We start from the raw sequence: 23,513 nt of genomic DNA, 5'->3' as shown, positions 1-23,513 counted from the left end.
TATATTTTATATCACTCTGCAATTACAAATCACTTGTTGCAAAATCAGTCAGTGGTATGCATAATATTTCTGTCATTATCATTTTAGCACATTTTGCTCCTCATGGTACTCATCGAACCATTTTGAGACAATTGCACAAAAGTAAGAAAAATCAGTATAAAGGAAAGTGAAGATAAAGCACTAGGAGTGATGAAGGACATGTTGCATATTTTATATTTAAAAAAAAAATAGTAATAATACTTAAAAAGTAGACTGTCCTCATTGCAAGATGTTCACAGAGCCTATAAATGAACAGTGTAATAGTGAATGTCAGTCATAAGGATGCAAGAGATGATCTTCAGATACCCTGACTGCTGTTTTATTCAATCACAGGGTAATGCTGCGCTCTTCATTGCTTGCTTCCTCTGTCTGTCCAATTCTCTTTGAGTGCATTAAAAGAGTAAGCTTGGATAAGAAAGATAGAAAAAAAGATTTGTGAATACAATGCTGGCTTGGTGCCAGCAGCTTCAATTTTGAGTGAATGGAGAAAGGGGGAGTGTTGTTCTAAGTGCTGGAAGTAAATCTGAGAATTCAATGTCTCTAGCCACTTCTATTATTCAAAAGACTCACGGAACACAATGAAAACAAAAGAGGCAACGTAGTGTGTACGTCCGCGCATTCGTGTGTGTGTGTGTGTGTTTCAGGGTTCTACTTTCTTCCCGTCTACATCGCACTGGAAAGCTTGATGCATTTGGTGCATAATTTAACTGTGCTGTATCTCCCTTCACTCTGCGGGACATGACATCATTGTTCTATGGAAATGGCAGTACATGTGCAGTTGTGTTGCTTGCTGAGTAGAGGTTTTCTGGTCTACCTGTTCTCCTGAATACGCTGCCTGTAAAAAGTATACTCTTCCCTAAACTTTTGGAACATTTTCTTTTGCCACAAAATGAGTTCAAAATATATTTACCTGGGATTTTTGCACACCGCACACTCTTTTCTGTGCACTGCGTACTCCTTTCGATCAAAGTAGAATGGAAATTAAAGACATTTTGCTACTCTCTATCACCGATTGATATAATACAATAGTGATCCAATCTATAGCCAGTTCATGAAAGCTTTTAAATTTGCTGTTCATAACACCTGGTTTCAAGTAGGTCTTTCCCAGTGTTGCGCCAAAATTTGTTTCCCCTAAAAAAACAGTGTTTCCCCTGGCGGTGTGTCTTTGCCTCGATTTCACGTTTGGGGAGAAAATTGCATCATTTCAGGCTATACATTAATCTATTTGTCATTTATCCCCCATGACAACTTCCTGGTACAGGAACTGTACACAAACAAACCACTCTGAGGACAAAATGAGGACACATTGCCAGGGAAACACATTTCTTTAGGGGATACATTGGGAAAAATCCTCTGGCACACAGGAAGGAGACATTTTATGTTTTCAGACGCAGCAACAACGGTCTGTCTGTCTGGACTAACCCGACCATGTGCATCCGCCTGGTGCCAGTGGTCCAGGTGAAGATAACTGGGCCCCCATGCAAATGTCCTGGTTGTGGCTGTCTGACAAGCTGCCCCTTATCCTTGGGCGGGACTGGCCCTGGTTTCGGGCCATGTATAAGGCCGCCCTAGAAGCACAGAGGGCCGGCCAGGTGCGTAGCTCCAGGAGGCGGTCCCAAGGACCAGCAAACGACACCTGCCCTGGCCGAGGAGGGTGAGGAGGCCGACAGGCTAACCCTCGGTCCAATTTGTTCCACCAGGTTTCCCACCAAAACGCCTCTGGCAAAGAGCAGCTGCAAGACAACAGGCTGAAGCACTGCTGGAACCAGGTCCTGGAGGTGCAAGGGAACTGCCAGATAGAGGGCCGCCTCCCTTCCCAGTTCTTCAAAATCAAGAATGGCCTCCTCTACTACGTGAAACCATGGAGGGATGAAGACACTAACCTGCTGGTGGCCCCCTGATCCCAGGCTCCCAAATACTTGCCTGTTTGTGTGATCGCTAATAAACTAAGCCTCCAGGCCCACTGTTTCACCTCTGTCTCTCATTCCCATCACAATAATATATGTGAAGAAATGCTGTTGTGTTACACAGGAATCCGCAAAAAGTCAAGGTGTCAACACTTTTCAAAGCCACTGTACTTAAAGATCAAACCTAAACGGGTCTCAAGTCCAAAAAATACATGTGAATGACAGTCCCCCTTGGGTGCTGTTGCTTCATATTGGGTCCTGGATAATAAGTCTCATTTTAGATTTTTTTATTCTCTTTTTTATTTTTGATTGAAGCATAACTTGCAGTACATATTATTGTCACTTTATGCTCACCTATAAGTTTAATTCTGTTTTAATTATTTTGCTGCATGGTCGTCTAATGCGTAATGCGTGTATGAAACAAGGTCTGTCATAGAGAAAGGTCTGCTATAGGTTTTTTTTCTTACTAAAACAGTTTCCACCATCATCTATCGGAAGAGGAACATTCATAGAGGGCACACTCTCCTCATTAATTGCCTGACTTGGTGGCAATGATGCCTGCATCTGGCAGCAATGATAGCAGCATCTTGAATAGCTGCACAAAGTCTCTTGACTTTTAGCCATCTTTCAAAAGATCTAATTTCCACCACAATAATTGAGGGAGTTCATGTTGTGAGGTGTTAGTAAATAGGACACTACCTATAATTAGCGTGGCCTCATCAACAAGTCAGTATTATATGCAAGAAAAAAAAGATTTACATCTGTATGGCCAGCACAGGCACAATTTGTATGTATTTTTCTGCCAACACTATAAGATAAACTCATTGCACACAGTATTCTAATTTGGAGGCATAGTGCAGAATTAACTTGGCACCACAGCAATGAAGGATTAAGGCTGAAATTTGAGGTGCATGAGGTTACCATCATATATCACCATCTGACTGCTTGATCCATGAATGACTTTCTTTGTATGAGGAGATACACCAACCAAGCAGGAACTATGGCCTACAAAGTGTCTGGCTTCTTATAGCCAGACAGGTGAAATAAGAGTGCCAAAATAGCATGGTAACCTTCCAAAATGTAAGCCAAGCCAGGAATGAACAGTTTGGAAATTAGAGGAGGTGGAAAAAAAATAGGAATGCATTTATTTGTAACTTTTTTTGAATTTACCCTTTGTTTAACCAGGAAGTTTTATTGGGATTAAAAACTCTCCTTACTGCTTTCCCTCTTTTCAACAGAGACCTGGCCAAGAAAGCAGCATCATGACAAGCATGAAAGCTGTGCACAAACAACGTGCAACAATATTCATGAGCCAAAATACAATCAAAATCACAAAAAGGTAAATGCTAAGTCCGAAGTCATTATGTGAGCACTCAAAGAGCAGCAGTTCAATAGTGCATCAGCAGGAGCCGGGACCAAGCCTAAATAGATTCTGGTTAAACAAAGCACAAACAGCCCCTCATCAAGTCTGCCTTCAGATCCTTCATAATCATTTTAAACTCACAAAGAGAGACTAGCTCTTTCAGTTTTAAATCATTTTCCCATGAGCCCTAAGCAGAGGGAGCAGAGTACATGAAAGCCCTTTGGCCTAATTCAGTTTGGATCTAGGAGACAGAGAGCAAAAACAATTCCATGACCACAGACAATATTTTTCACAAGATTTTTTCTAGATATATAACAACAAAGATAATGGGGGTCACTGTCAGTAATAAACCTCATGATACACAATGCCTAAGTCATGAGGACAATGGGAGGAGGGATGTGAATATAAAACATTGCTTTAATAAAGTGCGGGCTTGAAAGCGGTGGCAGCCAGTCTCTCTTGAACAACAAAAGAAAAGCCTGACATAAATGAAAGGCAGTACGCTACAATCAGTACGTATCAATCAGTACGCTAAAGGACTTATGAGATTCAGTTTTCTTTGCCTTTATAACAACTTGGCACCAGGAAGTTTCCAACCTCCAAGTGGGAAAGAATACTGCATAATGCCACGTAAGCACACGTATATGAATTTTAAAACAGTGTTGGTGTGTGAGCGTGCCATATGCTTAAGCTGTTTACAAATTGCAGCTGAAAAGTAATATTGTAGGAATAATGGAAATGAATTCTTTATCAGGATGGAGTTTTGTTTTACAAGTGACAGGTTTAAGCTTAAGCATGCCAAGAAAGTATTGCGATTGCTGCAGTCTATAGGCTAAACCCTGCTTTATCCTACAAATAATTTGTGTTCTCAAGACACAATTACAGGCATTTAATTACATGCGTTTAATCCACCAGTAAACTATAATGACTGAATAACACTTCTCTACCTGTCATTGTGTTTCAGATTTATATTTGTCAGGGTTTCTACAGACACACATTTGTATGTTTTCATCAGTGTGTGATACAGAATCAATTACTAGGATGTCGAGAGTAATTTCCAGAAGTTTCACAAAATTCTCCAATTAAATTACCAAAAGTGAGATGTTTTCAAGAGAGTTACACCCTGAAGGAAACATCGGTTCTCTAGATTCAGCAACTAATTACACTTTCTTTGAAGTCTAAATTCATTTTTCTTTGTAAACATGGTGTTGGAAAGGTAGTTTACACATATTATTTCATATTTGCCTCAGTAAATATAGTCTTCTCATGAAAATGGGAGATATCTTGATGATCACAACAATTGTGACTGGTGGGCACTACACCATGTCTCATATTACACCTAATCATAGTGTTTTATTGATTTGTTTATACTGACTTGGATTACTATAGGTGAAATAACTTGTAATACATTTAATATTTCCAGAACAACCCACTTGATCTAAATTCTATGATTTCAGAAGTAAATAGCCTGATTTTAATACATTTAAGAAAATGTGCTTATACTTGATTAACATAATAATAGCTGCACTTAATTCTGTTTATATAGTCCCTTTTTTCAAGATCATAAAGAGACTTTCATTATTACAACACTGATGCAACATACTGTGTTATAACACAAACCTAGACTGCAGAGCCTGAGGGCAACAACGTGGTTAAAACAACTACACCTGATTCATGTTAGAGTCTCGCTTGAATTACAGATTTACATCTCTTATGTAATACAGTGCATACGCATGCTGGCATAATTAGACATAGTGCTATATTTAGGTTTAATTACATCAGTAATGAAGTACACAGTGAGTATTGTGGCCTTGATCACTTCACACTTTTATGAATGCAGTATTAGGAGCAGTATTGATAGATATTGATTGTTGATATAAATACTTGTGCATATTGGGTATATCTGTGATACATAGTGAAATCTCCACTTTCTATACACAATATTTGCCTTGTGTGTTACATTCCTTTATTGCTTGAAATGAAATTGTTTGATGTATAGTCAGCTGCCATCACAGACTTATAACAGGGCTCAGTAGGGGAAATGACTTGATATAGACAATGCATGTTATTGGAACAGGCATACAGACGAAACCAAATATCTACTCTGACGAAAACATGAGTTAACAAGATTGGGGTTGCTGTATCAATAGTAGCCATGTGAATAAGGTAAGAGAGCTTTGTCACAAGGCTGGAGTGCCTGTCACTGGGTTCAGAGATATGAGCTGGCCTACAGTACTTGACAGGCGTGTGATTTACAGCTGGGGAAAAATGGTAAGTGAATATTTTATGGAAACTCTGTCTTATGCCATGGGTCATTATAGTGACTGGCTGCCAAGCTCAACTTCTAACGTGTGTCTTACCTTTCTGTGGAATATCAAATAAACTAATATCGATCACTTAAAAGGATAGTAATTACAGGCAATTTTTATGTTCTTGGAGAAAACCCCTTAAGAAAAACCCCTATACTATTCCTGCAGTATTCCTATAGGGACTTATAGTGTGTCTGTGGTACTCAGTAGTAAGTTATCAGACTTAATATTTTATCTCCTATAGTATAAGATTCCTCTACAGGGATAGTAGGCTAGTTTAACTGATATTTTCTATAAATTTTATTTGAGGATGGCTGTCATCCTTATTGATGAGGAAAATTGGAAGTAAATCGGTTAGTGTTTTATGTAATTATTTATTTACTTGGTTAATCTCACTTCTATCTTACAGCACATAAAGGGCTGGAAGCTGGTGGTGTCCTATCTGAGCCTGCAGCTGCTGCCTGCCTACCTAAGGCCACAGTAGTAAAAGCCTCCCACATCTTGTCAACTATAAATTCTTGTCGGTGTGAGTGATGCTTTCGGTAGCCATGGAAACCTAATATAATAGATACCCCCTCCCTCTCTCTCTCTCTCTCTCTCTCTCTGCCTCTCTCCCCCTCCCTCTCTCTCTCTCTCCCTCTCTGTCTGTCTCTGTCTCTCTCTCTCTCCATCCACACCAGGCTACTTTGCGCATGTACGGCCAGCTAAACCGAGCATTGCATCGACTCCAAGATGGCGATAACACGGCTGGCTTGCCTCCTGACTCTGCTCTCAACTCACTGTAAGTAAAATAAAATCATGCAAAATGGCATTTATTTCCCCCTCTGTCTTCGGGGAGTATGTCCTTCAAATCATATTCAACTCTCCATCTTTCTGGTCGAGGTTTTATAGCAGCGAAATACATTCTGCTTCAGAAGTAACCCTCTGTGGACCCAACTAACGTTAAACTCAAGCCAGACGGACAGCGAGACCAGTCATCCAGACTGGAAGTAAATGTACTCATTTATTTTCGGAACAAAATGATAAATGTACTCGCTGTTTTCGGCGTACTGTCCGCATGACTGGCCAATGTGCGGGTCAAGCCCTCGTTTTAGTCCGCAAGCCCTGTTGTAATCCATCGCGTAGTCTGCCTCACTGTTTTATTCAGATTCGGATAACTATTAAAATATGTAAAATGGTTAAATATCTACATACATGTGGGCACAGGACGATGCTAGTATCTGAGCGCTATTTTGAGCTCTTGCATTAGTTCAATTAGCGGCACATTTCGGAGTCTGGTTGAGCCTCCACGTTTTTTGTCTTCACTTTGAAAAAGTTTGAACCACTCAAGTTCGGAGAGCGAGTTTATGTATGGGAATTAAATATGAATTAGGTCTGTTTCGTGCCTTGTACCGTTAACTGTTTGACATTGTGTTTGGGCAGTGGTGATGGTAGTAATGCTGAAAGTAGTGATGCGAGATAACGGTTTTTCCTGCGGGGGAATAAAGCAGGCTGTCCGCGGGAGGAGCCAGACCAGTGTCGACCAGCCAGCCTGCCCCCTCCTCCCTCTGAACTCTTTCAAACCAGACCAGAGATGTAGCGGTAAACAAAAACAGCCAGCAATATCAACGGGAATCAATTCACTTATGCTTTTTCCCCCTTAAATACTCATAACTTCGGTTTATTAAACGGATAAATCAAAGCTGTTTTAACATACTCGATAAAGTCACACCTGTGACAGCGTAGCAGTTAATCAAAGTATTAATGCGCTAACCGAAAATCACTGCACATACCAGTTTTTGTGTCGCTTAGAAGCCAAGTTGTTTAGCTACAGTTAAGTTTTTTGTCGCAAGAACATCACGTAACGCTAATTATTATTACTATTGCCGATTAATAATTAAAGATTTATTAGACATGTTTTAATAAAACGGTGTGTTACCACTGCTTTATAAAAAAAGGATAAACCACTTGTTGCTGTGCTTTGCAGCAGTCAAGATGCGTCATGCCTAACAACGCCTCTTAGCTGCTCTAAAACCTCTGTATAAAGCACTGCTTCTCGTGGCTTAGTGCTAAAATAACTTACACAGCTTGATACTACTTACTATGAAGTAATGTCATATAGATTTATTTCAGGCTATAAAGGTGGGTAAACTATATCACGCAAATAAAGTGGGTAAACTGAGTTTAGGGGATTTACCCTCCACTGCATCCCTGAATGAGACAATGCGTGGCTCACGTGTAACTAGCAGTGTCCATTATGTTAAAGGGGAAGGGGAATCTCTGAGTATGAAATCCTATCTGATTTTATGAAATCATTCTGAAAATGGATTTAGATCTTTATAATTAGGGCATAGCGCGCTGATTGTTTGGCTTTGCTTTTGAAATTTAAGAGTAAGAAAAGTCGTTTGATTTTAACTGCAATAAAAAAAATTATCACACTTTACTTGAGGTGTTACTTGGAAGGCATTTACAAAATTATACATTAATTGGCATTGGTACTTTAATGCTATTCATGCATGAATAACTGTACTACAGTAAGAATTTGGCTATAACAGCATAGCATATATCAGCATTTCCCCTTTAAGTATATTAAGCAGGTCTGAGAAGACAGACAGACAGAACAAAGGGAAGCACAGATGTCAGAACCTGCCTACAGCTCCTGTGATCTTTCAAGTGTGTGGATTGGCTTATTCTCTGTGATTTAATGAGGGATAGCAGTGGAGCTTGTTTCAAATCTGTTGCTGGAGTCTGAACACTGTCTTGACATACCTTAAGGCTGTACAAAGCATTTTTTTTCCGAGTGATACATTTCAAAGTCAGTACTGTTAATGGTCTGTACCCTAAGTAAATCTGCGAGAGGGCATGGTGTCAGCACAATTGACATTTTCAGGGGGGGAATGAGCTGGCTAAGATTTAAGAATTTCTTTTGTCTTGCCTGGACAGGGTTTAGCCATGTTGTCAGCTGGCTCACAGCCAGCATCTCCACTGTCTTTAGAACCAGGCCAAATCTGGCTAGACTGCAACTGACCAAAGCTGGCCAGAAGCCATGTTATGAATTACTAATTGGTGCTGATTAATAGAGACTGATTGTAAATAGAATGCTTCTTGTTTCTCATAGAAAAGCTTAGCTTCAAATTCAGGTTTTGATGTTTCACACAAGTGAGCAAATGGGAGGAGAATATATTGTTTTGCTTCTTGCTCAATAGCTCATAACTATCTGTTATTTCTGTGTCTGTGAGATGTGCTAGTTATTTTCAATTCATGGTATTCTTTGGCTATCTGGCTCCTTAATGACCATCCAACCCCAGCCATACCAAGCCTCGGCTACGCCCAGCAAGACAGAACATAGCTGTAAATATCAGCTCACTCCTCTTTCAACCGAGCAAAAGACTAGAGTGATTGTTGTTTTAAGTACGCGTGCTTACTGCAGACTTTCCAATCTGACCTAATGGAATGCATTGACATTTTCCATTGTTGGCTTTACCTGAACCATTTTACTTTAAAAAATTCCAAAGAAAGTGGTACGCACTTAGGAGGACATCTGCCAGGACTCTCCTGCCAAGAGCATAGCCAAGATATTTGGGAGCTTGGATGATGCTCAAAGTGGATTAGTACTGAGCTAATATAAACTTTGAGATCACTGCTTTGACTCTTATAAGAAACACCTGTGGAGATCTATACACTTGAGACCTTATTGCTGTATTTTTGATAATACTTGGATCACCTTCAGCAAATTTTGTTAGAGACAAAGAGAGATCATAAACTTTTTAAATGAATAAATGAGACTCAGATGAGGCAAATGAGACTTGATTAATCGGCTTTTACTACTTATCATTCTAGTGTCGAAATTGTGTGTTGCTTTTACTGTCAAAAGCATGGACAACTGACATTTTTATGACTTGACATTGTCATTATTTTCACCTCATGACTCTCAGACTAATTCAGTTTGAGCCCTTTGTGTCCAAGACGAAGTCTCGTTATCAGAATAGATAAGATAAAGGAGAAAGCTGTCCGCTAGATTGTTGTTCTGACTCCCCTGTGTTTTCTCCTGATAAGTCGTTGCATCATGCAGAGAGCTTTGAACACCCACTACCCTGCATATAACTGGGGTGCTGCTCACCGGGTGACGCTTCCCAGCTTCCCAGCACACTCTTCAAACATTTGTCTAAATGAGAGCCAAGCGACAGCAGTTTTCTCATTGTTTAGCATGTGCGGCATAGCTGGCTGGTGTGGCAGGAGTCGGTACGCCCCAGGATAAGTGCTGATAGTGCCTCCCCCAGGAGGTGCATGTTGTCAGATGTTTCCCTACCCTACCCAAAGCTTGTGAGCAAATGTTTGGAGCACTCTCTGAATGGCATGTTGGGCCCCTGTGGGCAAGTCACATACAGTCTGACATTTTACTGCAGAGACAGTAAATGGCAGAGTAAAACAGGGACAACAGATAAACAGAGAGGAGTCCCTTCCTGCTCAGCCCTTGTTTGTTACAATGTAGGAGTTATTCTCGCTAGAAAGTACCTGAGTGAGAGACGGGTGGCATTATACATTTATCATACGTAACACCCTATCCTGCAACTAGTGTTGTCAATTTGCTTTCAGCTCAAGTGGAACAGCAGAGAAGTGTGTCTGTATTTCCAGTTATGAAGGACCTGAAAGGCTGCTCTCTATGCTTGTTTGATATTTTGTGTAATTATTTTCTCAAAACCCCAAAACTTTGGCGTCATTCTAAGTGAAAAAAGCGCTGCAGTCGTCCATGTGAATGTCTGCGTAACAGCAGTCTTTCCGTGGGATAAAGTCAAAGTAGCACATGGCCCTTACTGTGGAATGATCCGAAACAGCTGAGCAGGAGTGGGTGGAGGTGTTTTGGTCAGCATCGCGGACGTGACCAGAAATATCTGCGGTGTCCCTCCCAAACCTGAGTGTGTGTGTGTGTGTTAGCAAATGCAGCATTCCAAATAGAAAACACATGGAGGCAAAACCTTCATATCGTATGTGCTCTGACTAACAATCATAACCACCTGTTTTCCTAAGAGATAAAAGGGACCCCTGTTGATGAGTTGGCTGAGGTCAAAGCAGAAGAGAGTGTTGTAAAGAAAGCTCAACAGTGTTGCTGGTGGAAGGAGTTTAGAAAGCAAGCTGGATTTGACGATACCTCTCCCGAGACAGAAATCCGTTGAAACTTGACACAGAGAAGAATTCAGCCCCCTATCCTGCTTTTATCATTTTTCCTCTCTCTGTAAGCTGTAGCAGATGCTGAGGTTGAAAGGCAAACACTAACATGCTCACGTTCCAGAAATGGCAAGCATGTGCATGCTTCAAATGTCAATAAGACTACCATGTGAAAGAACCACTGGTCAAAAACTAGAACCCAGCCTCCAGGCAGAACATACCGGCCAATAACTCCATATGAAAATATAACGGCCTTGGCCTGACTCATGGAAAAAGGAACATATTTAGAGTAAGCATTTCTCTATAAAACTGGCCAGATTTACAATCAGAGGTGCACACAAGAAGGAGATCTACGAGAAAGAGACATAATTGTCGTCCTGTCTAGGATAATGAGCTTCTGGGAATTATGGCCCTTCCTCAATAGCAGGCTAAAGTGTTTGTTTATTTTGCCAAGACATTATTATTGGATGTTTGGGCTATCAACTAGGATAATCTCTGAGATGCCTCTCCACTTGCTGTCTAAGTTTAGGGCAGCGTTAGGGTGGTTTCCTGTTTGACGATCTTTATCTGTGGTCACATGGTCCCTAGGGGGAGGAAGCGCCGGAGCAGTTTCCCTCCTGGTGTGCTCACTGGATACTGACGGAGTGTATCAATAGGTCAAAAGAGACCACCATCGATCAAACATTGGGATGCTGTCAGCTTAGTGAAATAATTAGGGGTTTCATTAATGACATGGCAGAGGCAGTGAACTACATGTGGCTGAGCGGCCGTCTCTCTGAAAGGAAAAAGCTCGGGGCTGGGCTCCATGCTGAGAGTCATAACCAGATAATCGCTCCGAATTCATCCTCTGTTTACCAGGCTGTAACAAAAGGCAATTACCGTCTAAAAATAGCCAAAAGGCAGAGTCATATGACAAACCTCAGGTGTTTGATCACAGTTCATTCCAAACCATTGGGCCCATAGTCAGAACCTACTGAAAATATGATTCAGGACAAAACATATATAGACTAGCAATATCTAAAGCATTTTTTGAGTTTGGTGTTTTTCCAGTTACTGTACATGACCAAGAAACTTTTCATCTAAACGTATAAAATCTATGTTGCACAGTACTTTCAAATAAATAAAAACATAAACACAATCATTAAAACAGAATAAGCAGACAGTGATACATACTGAAATGTAAATAAAAGACATTAAATTTGGGTAGAAGCAACTTCAAAAGGTTATTGAGAAAAGGCTAATCTATAATTGAAAGTTTTTAAAATGGGTTTAAACAAAAATACTGATTTGGTCAGCCTGATCTCTGCAGGTATGTAATTCCAAAGTCTACAGGCCATGATGGAAAAGCCTCCATCATCCATTTTTCAGTTTAGGATCTGGCTTAACTAAGGGCCCAGTCCAATGATCTCAGGTCACATATCAGCTCATGTGGGATTTCAAGTTCTGTAATAAAGCCACGAGCCACGAGCCAGACCCAGGCGAGCCCTAAAATTAATCAGTAAAATATTAAAATGAACTCTAAAACTCAAAGGTAGCCAATGCAGGGAAGATGAAATAGGGGTGATGACTCCCAACTCTGGCTAAAAGCTTTGCTGCAGCATTTTGGATGAGTTGTCAGACAGGAGAGAGGCTTTTAAGTTTTTTAAGAGTTGAGAGAGTTACAGTAATCTAAATGAGAAGAAATAAAGCAGGGGGACTTTCTTCAGGTTGTCATGGGATAAAAGAAAGACTTGCTGTAAAGACATTTCTTGGCAGGAGGAAATATGTCTGAACAATCCTTTTGACCTGTTCATCTGAACTGAGATCTGGATTAACAAAAAAAAAAAATCACCCCAAGCACTTCTTTTTCTAAATCTCATTCTCTGGATTATATTAAAGACCCCATGAAATGGAATTCCACGCAACTGATGACGCATGGTTATGATAAAAAGGGTAGGAGCTCTCCAGTAAAGACAAACACAACTTTGTATATGCGTTACCTTGGAAACAAGACCCCAGCTGTTCACCTAAAGCTCCGAAAGAGATGTCAATCATAACGTCCCGCCCCTGAGTGCAGGTTGAGCAAGCTGCCCTACACCGTGTTTGCAGGGAGGATGGAGAAATATTACCTTTGGCTGCCTTGAGTGCACATTTCTTGTGGATTTCTTGGCCTGAATCATCTCCTTGGCTTAGCGTTTAAAAATAGTCATATTTCACTTCATGGGTTCTTGAAGTGATAACAGACAGGCTGCGGTGTAAGAAAATTATATCACAGGTAAGGTTGAGCAACCACTGAAGAGGTGCTCATAGATAGCACAGCCTCTAATAGGTTAACGCTCTTCGAAATTTTCTGCTCTTTGCTCTAAATTATTCCAGCATATTACCAGAATTCCTTGTGTCAACATTATGATTTTTTTTACAACAAAGTAGTCCCTAAACCCTGCGAGTTTTGACCTCAGTAATGATCTACAACAGTAATGCTAAAATCAAGACAAAAGTTTGCCAAGTTAACTAGCTGTTAGTGAAGTCTTAAGTGTTTTCAGATGTAGTAATTATTTCTTAAACTGAAAAAAATATGAAAAAAATGTTAATGACAAACACCTCAACAGTCCATTTGTTTAGTCTTGATACTCAGAGAGACTGTACGTCAGCAGCCTAATGTTTCTTTATTTGACATGAATTTCACAGACACTAAAATAATAATAATAATAATGATCACTGAAGTAGGCCTACTACCTAGACCTGTACAGACCTCGGAAGGAGTTGCCAAAGATTGAAAATGGTCCTCCATTTCCCTCTATATCCAACATTTAGTAGTCTGTAAATACTGAGGGAGCATCCACACCTATGTCCACTGACCTCCAGTCCCACGTCAGCTCTGCATGGTACTGTCATACTGTGGGGGCAGCACCAGATCTGTAGGCCACCAGATATGTAGCTATGGCAACAAACAGCATCTAGCTTTACCAGCCAGTCATCAGGCACATACCAAATGCTATGATATCCACGACTGAAGCGAGGCTGTTTGACAGTCAAAGCCATTTGGGTAGATAGTGCAAATGGTTTAGGGCAAAGCCAGCCAGTTTAGTAGGGACACTAAATGACAGATAGAGGACTTCAGGTGAGATCCTGGCATCCTCTGGGACCAAGTGCAAAATGGCTTCAAAACAGCTTAGCTCAGCTCAGCAATATTCTCAGAAATGATAGATAGGGCCTGGTCAGCGGGGGGAAACCTGGACCTTGATGTTCTCAACATTAAAAAAAAAAAAAAAAAAAAGGAATTATTTATTATAAACTTGACAACCTCCACCTCCAACAGTCCACAGTCCACTAGATTTAGCGTATCAACAAATAACATATTGCTGAGATCTTAGAACAGCCCCTTAATTAAAATGGATTAACTAATTATTTTCTTGATGGTAACAAATCCATGTTGAGGCATAATCTTCATGTAGTATCTCTTGAAAGAGATACTCAATATCTCCGTACTTGACAGGACAGTCTGCAGAGGGGGATTTCAGAGTGCTTGTGGTAAGACATGACACAGAAATCTTGGTGGCCATCCAAAGGGAGTTAGTAGCAATGAATAACTGGTGCGTGTGTGTGTGTGTGTGTGTGTGAGGGTAATAGGGGTGATGCTCTGGATTTCTGAGTAAAATGTTTCTTGTTGGTCCTATACAAAGTATTTGGCATTGATGCTTTAGTTCAGTGAGACATTCACCACTAATGAATTACGATGAGGCAAAAGCTCAGCATCAAATCATCCTCAATCATTCTTAAGACCGTCTCAAGCTTAGCATAGAAAACACAGTTCACTGCTGACTGCTACGCAATGGCAAATTAGATTTTGGTTCAGATAAGTTTTATGGCCATCAAAGTTTGTCACTGGCATTTGCTGCAACTGCCTTCGCCTCCCCTGGAGTTTGATACAGTGCTTCCAACCTAATGGAATTCAGATGTCACTTTGACTATGTACTTGTGACAGGTTGCAAGGCATTACACTTCAGAGCACAGCAAGTTCTTTCTCCTTGACCCAAAAGACATACTGTGTCTTTATGTTATACTAACAAATGAGAACAGACAGATGTACAAGAAATGTTGTTGTTTTTTTTTTCATGCAAATCAAACAAAAGGGGTCTTCGATCAATAGCTCCTCTGCTGTGGAAACCCCACCAGTGCCATCAGAAACGCAATGTGCATTCAGCTGACTGGCCAGATAGTGTTGGCAGATTGTAACCAGACCATCTGGCCATATGGTGTTAGGGCTATCCCTTCTGGGTTACTTAGTGGTAAAGATGTTGAGATTTAACTGGAATTGATAGCACTGTTATGCTATTTTAGAACTTGGCAGAAAATATCTTGCTAGAAAATAAACCAAATGATATTGATCCAAATGGTATTGGTCTGCGAAACAAATGGCTGGCTTTTAGGTCAAATGATAAAAAAAAAGAAAAGTTAAAAGTCCAGACAACAAGATGATCATGAAGACATTCAGCTGAGTGCTCTTCGTCTACATCCATTAAAACGTCATCATCAGCCGTGTGAAAAACTGTGCTTGTTGAAAGTGTTGTTGGACGGAACATGAATAAATAGTTAAAGAGAGTTGAAACGGTTGATATCTAGGAGCATTAATGGAATTTCCTGATTCTGTCAGAAAAGATCACGGGTACCGGGGCGCTCCATGCTTTTTAGGCTTTGCTGTGAATCGGCTTTGCTGTGAACGGCAGAAGCTCAGGGACGGCCTGCACAGTCCAGTTGCCACATGTGTGTGAGGACATACTTTCGGTAAGTAAGTGCCTCAGATATTTGTCAGGATGCCAGACATAGGTGGCGAGTTTGGAACATGGTGGCCCTCATCTGAGCTCCAATAGACGGAGCGTTGCCTGTGGTTCTCCTTGGTTTTTGTGTCGTGGCAAGCGGTCGAGTGAGAGAGTGGGAAAGAGAGAAGAAAGCAATTTGGGTGATTTTCATCATGACTCAGTGGTTTGTCAGGCATTTGTCATCCTTGTAACAGGTCACTCAAAATGGCCAGGCTGCAGCCTCAAAGCTGATGAGAGACTAAAGCGTTAAGATGAGACTGCCTTATAATTTAAGCTACAGAGCCTAGTGGGGGACTGGTGAGATCAACAGGACTGTCCAGAAACGAGCAGCGCTTGGAGGAGCATAGTCTTTTAAATGCATTTTCAGCTACTGTACTCTATATTAGCCTGGGCTCAGTGCTGGAAAACTAAAGAGATGGAGAAGAAATGAAGCAGAAATGGAGGATCAGCCAGTGAATGTTCCACATCCCATCTGTGCTAAGGGATTTCCTGACGTTTATGCCCGTAAAGGTTATAATTAAACTAAATTGTCAGCTTCTCAACATTAAGCCTCATATCCTGCCATGTAATACAGCAGAGACATCCCCAAATTGACCACTTTATCTCCTCTGCCATTTCCTTTCTCAAGACTGTCCCACTTCCAAAGTCAGATTAACATATTTATACAATGGTTTTTATCAGAGCTTACAAGATGACCTTAAATGGACCCATCAGGAACATGCAGATTCCGCACACAGCCTCAATAATCACGGAGCATTATTACCAGGGATTTTGTAAGACTTGAAAAGGATTGTCATAACGTTGAAAGATACCACAACAAAGGGAAAAAAAGTCAAGCCGTTAATGCAGTTAAAGATGTTCAACGGTCAGGAGTCAACAACTGTATTTTCAGCTCAAACAAGAACAAACACAGCAAGTCACGCCGTAATAGGGATTTGTGTCTTTCTGTTAGTAATCATGCTTACTTTGGCCACATAAAGTATAACCTCTAGAATTGCATAAACTTGGAATGACCCCGGTGGAGCAATCTTGCCAGGGAGCAGCAACAGGAGATTTTTTACGCTTAGATAGTTAAAACACAAAGGTGATAGCTGTAGGAGTGAAACTGCACGCTGTTTGTAAGGTGCTCGACTAGTGTCGGATATGCTTGCTTAGCTCTTACCTTAAAACAAAGCCACGTCTCATAGTTATTCTCTGGAACCCAAGAATACAGAGAGCACAGATGTGTGGCTCCTAAAATATTCAACATACAAAAGCAAAGAGCCAACAAATAATTTATTGAGAAAATACAGGAGAACAGTAGGAAACACAAGAACAAAAGCCATTTAGTCAGCAAGGGTAAAGTTTACGGCGCTCGCACAAGGCCTCAGAAAATGTGTGCGCCTGTTGTGGGTGGAGAACACGAGGGAAAACAACCACCCACCCACCCGACTCCACGCCAAAGTTGAACCCAGAACTCCCCCAGAGCCATCCATTCTGGCTTGATCTGGTTTGAGCTAGCACAATGATCTTATGGTTTCATGAGCTTTCCACACACACTTTCAGAGGGAATCTGTATCTCTGGGCTGACGAGTTGTCTCTAAACGGCCTCCGTCCAGCCGATGCCCGGTGTAATGAATCCCCCGCTCTCCCCCCCCTCCCCGCCCTTCCCTCCGCGCGGGTCATTCATGCAGAACTGACCGACCGTACAGTTTTATCTCAGATCATCAACACTCAAGATCATCACTGCTCACGTCTGTGGGCGGCCTCCTTCAGGGCAAGCGTTAGTGTGTGGCTATCAGCGAGACACGCAGTTCTGCTGAGAAGGAGGGGGCTCAGAAGGCCTGCCATGAAGCGCTGGTATCCAACCTAAAGGTCCCACATGTGAATAAAACAGCGATTATGTATGGGACTAAACCACTTACGTCTGCTCCATTATACTGTTTTCCCTTCAGTGTTGAGTGGGATGCATTTAAGCAGATCGAGCCTGGCCTTTTGCCAATCAGTGGTAGTCATCGCTTATCAGGGCCGGGCTTGCAGAGCGCAGCTCCAGAGATTTCAGTACAGTCTGGATCTTCCTTACCGAGGGCAACAGGCAGACTAGTGACTCTAGTCTCTAATTGATGGAATATTCTGCTCACTGTGACTAATGTTCAGTTGTAATCACCGCCTATTAACGGGTTATTTTTTCCTACACGCAGCTGAGTCATTCCGCAGTTACATTGCTTGTACTAATGTACTGTAGTCAAATCTGTACCATTTAGACAGTTGAAAGGGAGCGCTGAAATAAAATCCATGGGGTTTGGATTTCCTTGCTGGATCAAGGTCCAGATGCGGGCAGGTCTCTGCTTTCCTATCGGCATGTAAACACCAGACAAGTGCATTATAATCTGCTTAGTAACACATTCCTGTATTCTTAGCTATAGTGAAAGAAAAGATTACATTTAAGAACGGTCTATCACACTATGTCATTGTGTTGGCATCTGATTTTGAATATTGATTTTCACCCTGAGGACATAATTGTTGTAAAAAGGAGAAAATATTGACAAGAAGAGCAGATGTATGGCGGTTTTCCCCTACTCAGCCATACCAGACAGAATGCCACAGAGCACTTATATTTGACGCAAGCAAAGACAGCAGGTGACTAAGGTCACCAGCTGTCCTCTATTCTTACCATGAAAGCACTTTGGAACTTGGCCATTGTTTCCCGGACCAATAGGTTGCGCTGTAACTTTGTACAGCACACCTTTACTTCCTGTGTGGCTGTATGAGCACGGTGGTATAGCTCACGTTACAGCCTGGAAACAGAACGGGTGGCACAGAGCGCTCGGTCGTTCGGCCCGTCTGACGCATTTGGCCGGCATTTCCCACGGAAACCCATGGAGGATTCCTCCCTGAGCAGGTGATGGAAGTGAGGCTCCAGCGGGGAGGTCAGCAGTACCAGGAGCCTCAGATGGTTTCCCCATCCCTCCCCAGCTGTTGTTCAAGCCACATTCCCTGTCCAACAACTCAGGCGGCCTATGCAAACTATTTGAGTCTAGAGTATGTCTTTGTGCACATTTGTTGTCTGAGGGGGCTGCTCACTGGGTAATGCTTGCCCCGGAAATTGCACACTTTGATGTCTCAATATATTATTTTTTGGTTTGTTTTGTGTTTTTTGACATAGTAGGTACGTTGTGTTCATATTTAGCTGCCTCTTGAAATGATTAACAAATAGTCATGATTTATTTCCAGTTATGTGTTTTGCAATTTGGAATTTGCAAGTCTCACAAGTTCATTATGTGGCTTATGAGAGCGAGCGCCTCCGCCCTTCTAACCATAAGTTATTTTGTCAGGCTGGCGTAAACAAACATCATAACACAATCCATGTCGTTTCAATTCTCTGCATTTTGTGAAGCAGTGCAGTTTTAATGAATGTTGGTATAAGCTATATATAAACTAATACAATTATAACCATCAGATTCTCTATTAGATTCAAACTTCATCATGGTTAAAACACTTGTGAAAATCATTTTCTACAAATCATGTCTGTTCTTTATTGAGCAGCACCTAATTAATTAAAGGAAGTAGTTGCATTATTATAAAAATGTAGCGTAAATTTAACTATGAATGTTCATAACTTAGCTGAATTTTCACACAACTCCCACAGTCTTCTTGCGTTCAGAAAGAGCTACACCTCATCACCACAAATGTGCTGTTGGATTGTACTGAATCTGTGCTTGTTACGTATCATGAATATATTCCAACAAGTTTGCACATCAACCAGAAACCACTTTTTAAGGGGCTTCTGAACAAATACAGAGGGGAGAAAGTTGTAGCTCTTTTTAGATGATCTTGCCCTTGGGCTACTTTCTCCATTCAAAGTCTCCTTGTGTTAAAAATGTGGGGGCATGTGAAAGCGACCCAGTCCCCTCAACCACGCCTGTCAAAGCTCATTTCACCTGTGACCAGTCGTCCCCACGCAGTCACACACTTTGGGTGACCTCACATTCTACACTCCTCTTCATGTACTCCACACTAATGCTTACTAAGGAACAATGAAACAGCCAGAATTGCCTCCCACAGCATTATACAAAACGCAGGCCAGTTGCCATAGTTTGTGAGGGGCTGGTTTAAAGGAAATCTTTTGTAAAAGTGTAAATCTTGAGCAGCAGTAACTTGTTTGACCCCTGACTCTCTGCTTGACAGTAGTGATTGAGTGCAGCTTTCCTATGCTCACACAGTCTGCAGTCACTCTTTTCTTTCTGGTTATGTAAGATATGAAATGGAAGCAACAAGCACATCCTGAGTGTACATCTCCCAAAACTTCTCTTTTACATTATATTTCCTGAATTAAGGGTTGCATTTTCTGGGGCCTATTCTAAGTTATGGGGATTGACAGGCTTGATTTAGAGGCCTAACCCTATAGTCATACATCAATGCTTGTGAACCACAGTGAAAGCACATAGGCTGGTGGATGTTATTCATTTCTATACTGCCTTGGGTTTGCATGCCTGCATGCAAAACAATTAAATGGAATGGCATGTGGATGGGTTCTTAGGAATAAACAGGTTGTTAAGGGTACAGATATGAGTCAGCTATTGTGGGCACTGGTAATGAAAACCATACACAAAATCAGCCCAAGTGTTTCGAAATATATTGAAGATCCAAGTCTGCATATTTTTCTTTTCGCTAGTAGACATGGGAAAGAAAACTTTTCTGAAATCAGTGTCTCAATCTGTAATTAGACATTCATCATGTCAACTATTTCACCAGTCAGAAAGTGTACAGAAGGAAAAATGGAACTAGCCCATTGGGGTTATATTGTCCACACAACAGAGAGTTCAAAAGGGGAGGACATTTATACATTCAACTGGCCTAACTGCCACGGTTTGCAGCGTTCCTGCCTCACTACACAAGATGGCTTTTGTTCAAGGGTGCAAACAAGGGCCAATTAATGAGTTGTGCTATGGGGAGCCACTGCTGGAAGAGTAGACTTTAGAAACACTGGGGTTTGTCCTGGGCCTGCTGTTTCAGGGCCGATAGCATCTCGATGACTGAGCTGAATGCTGCTGGGAGGCCCTATTATGAAGAGTTTATGAGCTTCCTGCTGCCGTCTCGCACATTGTGCTCCTGAGTGCCACAATTGTGCGGCTACACAGTTGAAGACGTGACTGTATCTGGCTCCACTCTTGTGTGTGTTTAAGGCAGTGCTACATTTGTCTGTTGGCGTTCACACTTAGTTGGTTAGCGTCATTTGGTCACACTGAGCTGAGATGAGATGACTCCAAGTGCAGCCGCTTGATAAAACTAAACTCCTGCTTATGCTGCGGATATCCAGGTTGTTGGGGTAAAGCAAAACTTGTGAAAACAGTATTTTTTTAAAAAGTCAGCCAAGTTGAATAAAAAGTGAAACAGTTTGTGTGTCCCTAAAGGCTGCATCACAAAAAGCACCCTTTCAGCTCAGCTCTTTTCAGCCCACAGCGGCATCCTTGGAGCATGCAGGAAGTGAGGCAGATTAAACCTTTTGGACCTGCTAAGTCAACATGTCTCTGCTCTGCGGTGTTGCGTTATTGTTCAGCTGTCAGACGAGCGTTAGCTCATCGTAGTCGGCTACACTCACCGTCCACATACTCAACAATGACCGCTTATCTCTCCAGGCTATGCCAGTGTGGTTCAGCCTCCCCCTATGTCTCTGTCAGTGCGCCGGCCAAATAGGGCATTATTAGGTAAAGGAACCGCTGGCTGGTCAAAAAAGGCCCATGTTAATATCCCGACATCCAGATCAGCCTGACATCTGGAGATGTGACTGTTCCCATGTCTTTATGTTGTAGAGGAATTATTTATTATCGTTTGTGGCGTGCTCATGGAAAGCTTTAGGAAAGAGTTAATATTCCTGTGAAGGATAAGGAGTGTGTTGCTGGGTGTGGGTGGATGGGTGGGTCCATCTGGGTGGGTGAATGCACTGGGTGGGGGAGGTTTTACTGTGGAAGAGGGGACAGGCAGTGGAATGTTGTTATCCGGGGATTTACCACCATGTATTATTATCTGACCAGTTCATTGTTGACTTGCAGGGGGGGATATAGGTTAGTAGACACTAGCAATAGTCATTTATAAACCCCAGCTCTAGTGATCAGTTTAAAATGCCCTCACAATCAGTGGACTCAGTCACTAGATGATGTTTCCCATAAGCCAATGCCATAGCCGTACAAACATTTATTTTCATCAGACTTGGAAAAGGCTAGGGTGGGAATTGCATTCCTAATTAGGATTAAGGAAGGGGTCAGCCCGCCTGGACTAGAATGTGAGGCATTTGCAATGAGCGCGGCTGATGCCATCTGTGCAGAGCGTGGTGAGGAGCTAATTCTGGCACTGAGTGTGGCGCGATTTAACACAGATTTCCATGGTAGCAGCTCCAACTGAAGCATGGGATTTGACTTTGACCACGGCCAAAAAAACGGTTGCAATGAGTTGAATTAGCCCCCGCCCCCTCCCACGTTAGATCTCCTTTAAGCTGACGCCATGGAGCTCCCCAATTCATTTGGACGTCCAACATGTGTGGCATGTCAGATTGTTCGCATATCAGAGATGCTGCGCCAGGGGAGGCCTGCTCACCCTCTTGGCTTTATGCCTCGATCTGTTTTGACAAGGCGTTCTCAGTGTTTCTCTCAAGAGGCTGACCTGGGCAAGAAAAATGAGCCAGCAATTATTTCATCATGGACGATGGTCAAGGTTCCCCTGGATGGCTGTGAAAGGCAGGGAGAGCTACCGCTGCTTACACTTCTTACCTGGGAGGGTTCCCAATTAGCAGGCTGCGGGGGCTCAGGCCGGTGCTGACAGCCACTATAAATAGTGTCCGGGCTTTTTGGATGCTAACCTGTTCTCACCCTAGTGAGGAATAAGTCATGGATGTCATACCTGCGATTGTCCGCTACACCATCACTAAACTTCACTGACGTCAAAACCTGGACACCCTCACCTACTTAGCTGTATGCCCAATAGCTGCACAGGCTATTGGACATTGTTAAATAAATGTTTAGATACAGGCCATGAACTCCTATTATTCATCTGTTATTATTTCACCCATCAAAGGTTTGTTAATATTATCACGTCTCACACTCGTTTTAAATTTCCTGTTGCCATTGACATTGACTCACACAATATGTAACATTTTTTAAGTTAAACGATAAAAACCCTCTAAACTGACACAGGAGGTACATCCTGCATAAAAGGGTATCCAACGGTATTTTGATTATTAATTTTATACTTTAACAAACAGAAAATATGAAATACCATGGCAAGGGTGACACATTTCCAGTAAATCACTGTGTAAACAGAGGCAGGAGTAATGTTTGGTGCTGTACTGGAATGACAGACCTGGTCTTTGTCTCAAATGTATAAACCTATCTCTTTGGCCCGTCATGTTTTCCATGAAGACCTCTTGCCTGTTTTGTATCCGTTAGATTTAGGTCTGCATTCCCGCTCTGTATGTGGAATGTCTTTATTCCTGAGACACAATGACCATCAACCATTGTTCTGTTTAATTAAGCATTCATTCACTCCTACAGCCTGAAACTGTGTCACACAACAAAGGTCTCCATTGGCATGCATTGACTGTTAGGACCATGTGAAGAGGCAGTGTGACGCCAAACAACAGTACTATTTTTATCCAGTGACCAGGATCTGATTATCTCAGTGCCAAGATGTTTCACATGACTTTGTGAATGAGTAATATTCTCTTTAAAGATCATTCAGAGAATATCAGTGTTTTCTAAATGCTTGATTGTCAAGAACAACTTTTGGCAGCTCGAGAGTCTGACTATGCCTAACTTTGACTATGCCTAACTGATGAGCAGAGAGCATAAAAGAACAGGGGCCTCATGTTTAACGGGTGATCACACACAAACAGTTTGCAGGTGCCACTTTCCACATGGAATTTGGGATTTGGAAAAGTACAAATTTAATTTAGAATGTGTTTCTATCAATTCAATTC

The 23,513-nt window shown here is 41.8% G+C and overlaps 1 protein-coding gene across 1 annotated transcript in view; it reads left to right on the top strand.

Annotated features, from left to right (window-relative positions):
• The first annotated feature begins 6,301 nt into the window (after nucleotides 1-6,301).
• The window catches only part of LOC139664306 (junctional adhesion molecule 3B-like), a 36,103-nt gene continuing 18,891 nt past the window's right edge, over nucleotides 6,302-23,513 (top strand). Inside the window, exon 1 of the mRNA XM_071543095.1 lies at nucleotides 6,302-6,399. Within this exon, the coding sequence (XP_071399196.1) occupies nucleotides 6,351-6,399 (49 nt within the window). The 5' untranslated portion in view covers nucleotides 6,302-6,350. The remainder of the gene's footprint in view (nucleotides 6,400-23,513) is intronic.

Source organism: Centroberyx affinis, unplaced genomic scaffold (assembly GCF_046629955.1).
Source record: "Centroberyx affinis isolate AG114_WGS23_722 - 3 ecotype Tasmania unplaced genomic scaffold, CSIRO-AGI_Caff_v1 ptg004219l_1, whole genome shotgun sequence".
In the NCBI taxonomy this organism is placed as follows: domain Eukaryota; kingdom Metazoa; phylum Chordata; class Actinopteri; order Beryciformes; family Berycidae; genus Centroberyx; species Centroberyx affinis.
The sequence above is the reverse complement of the archived record's forward strand: the minus strand, read 5'-3'. Positions and strand labels throughout refer to the sequence as shown.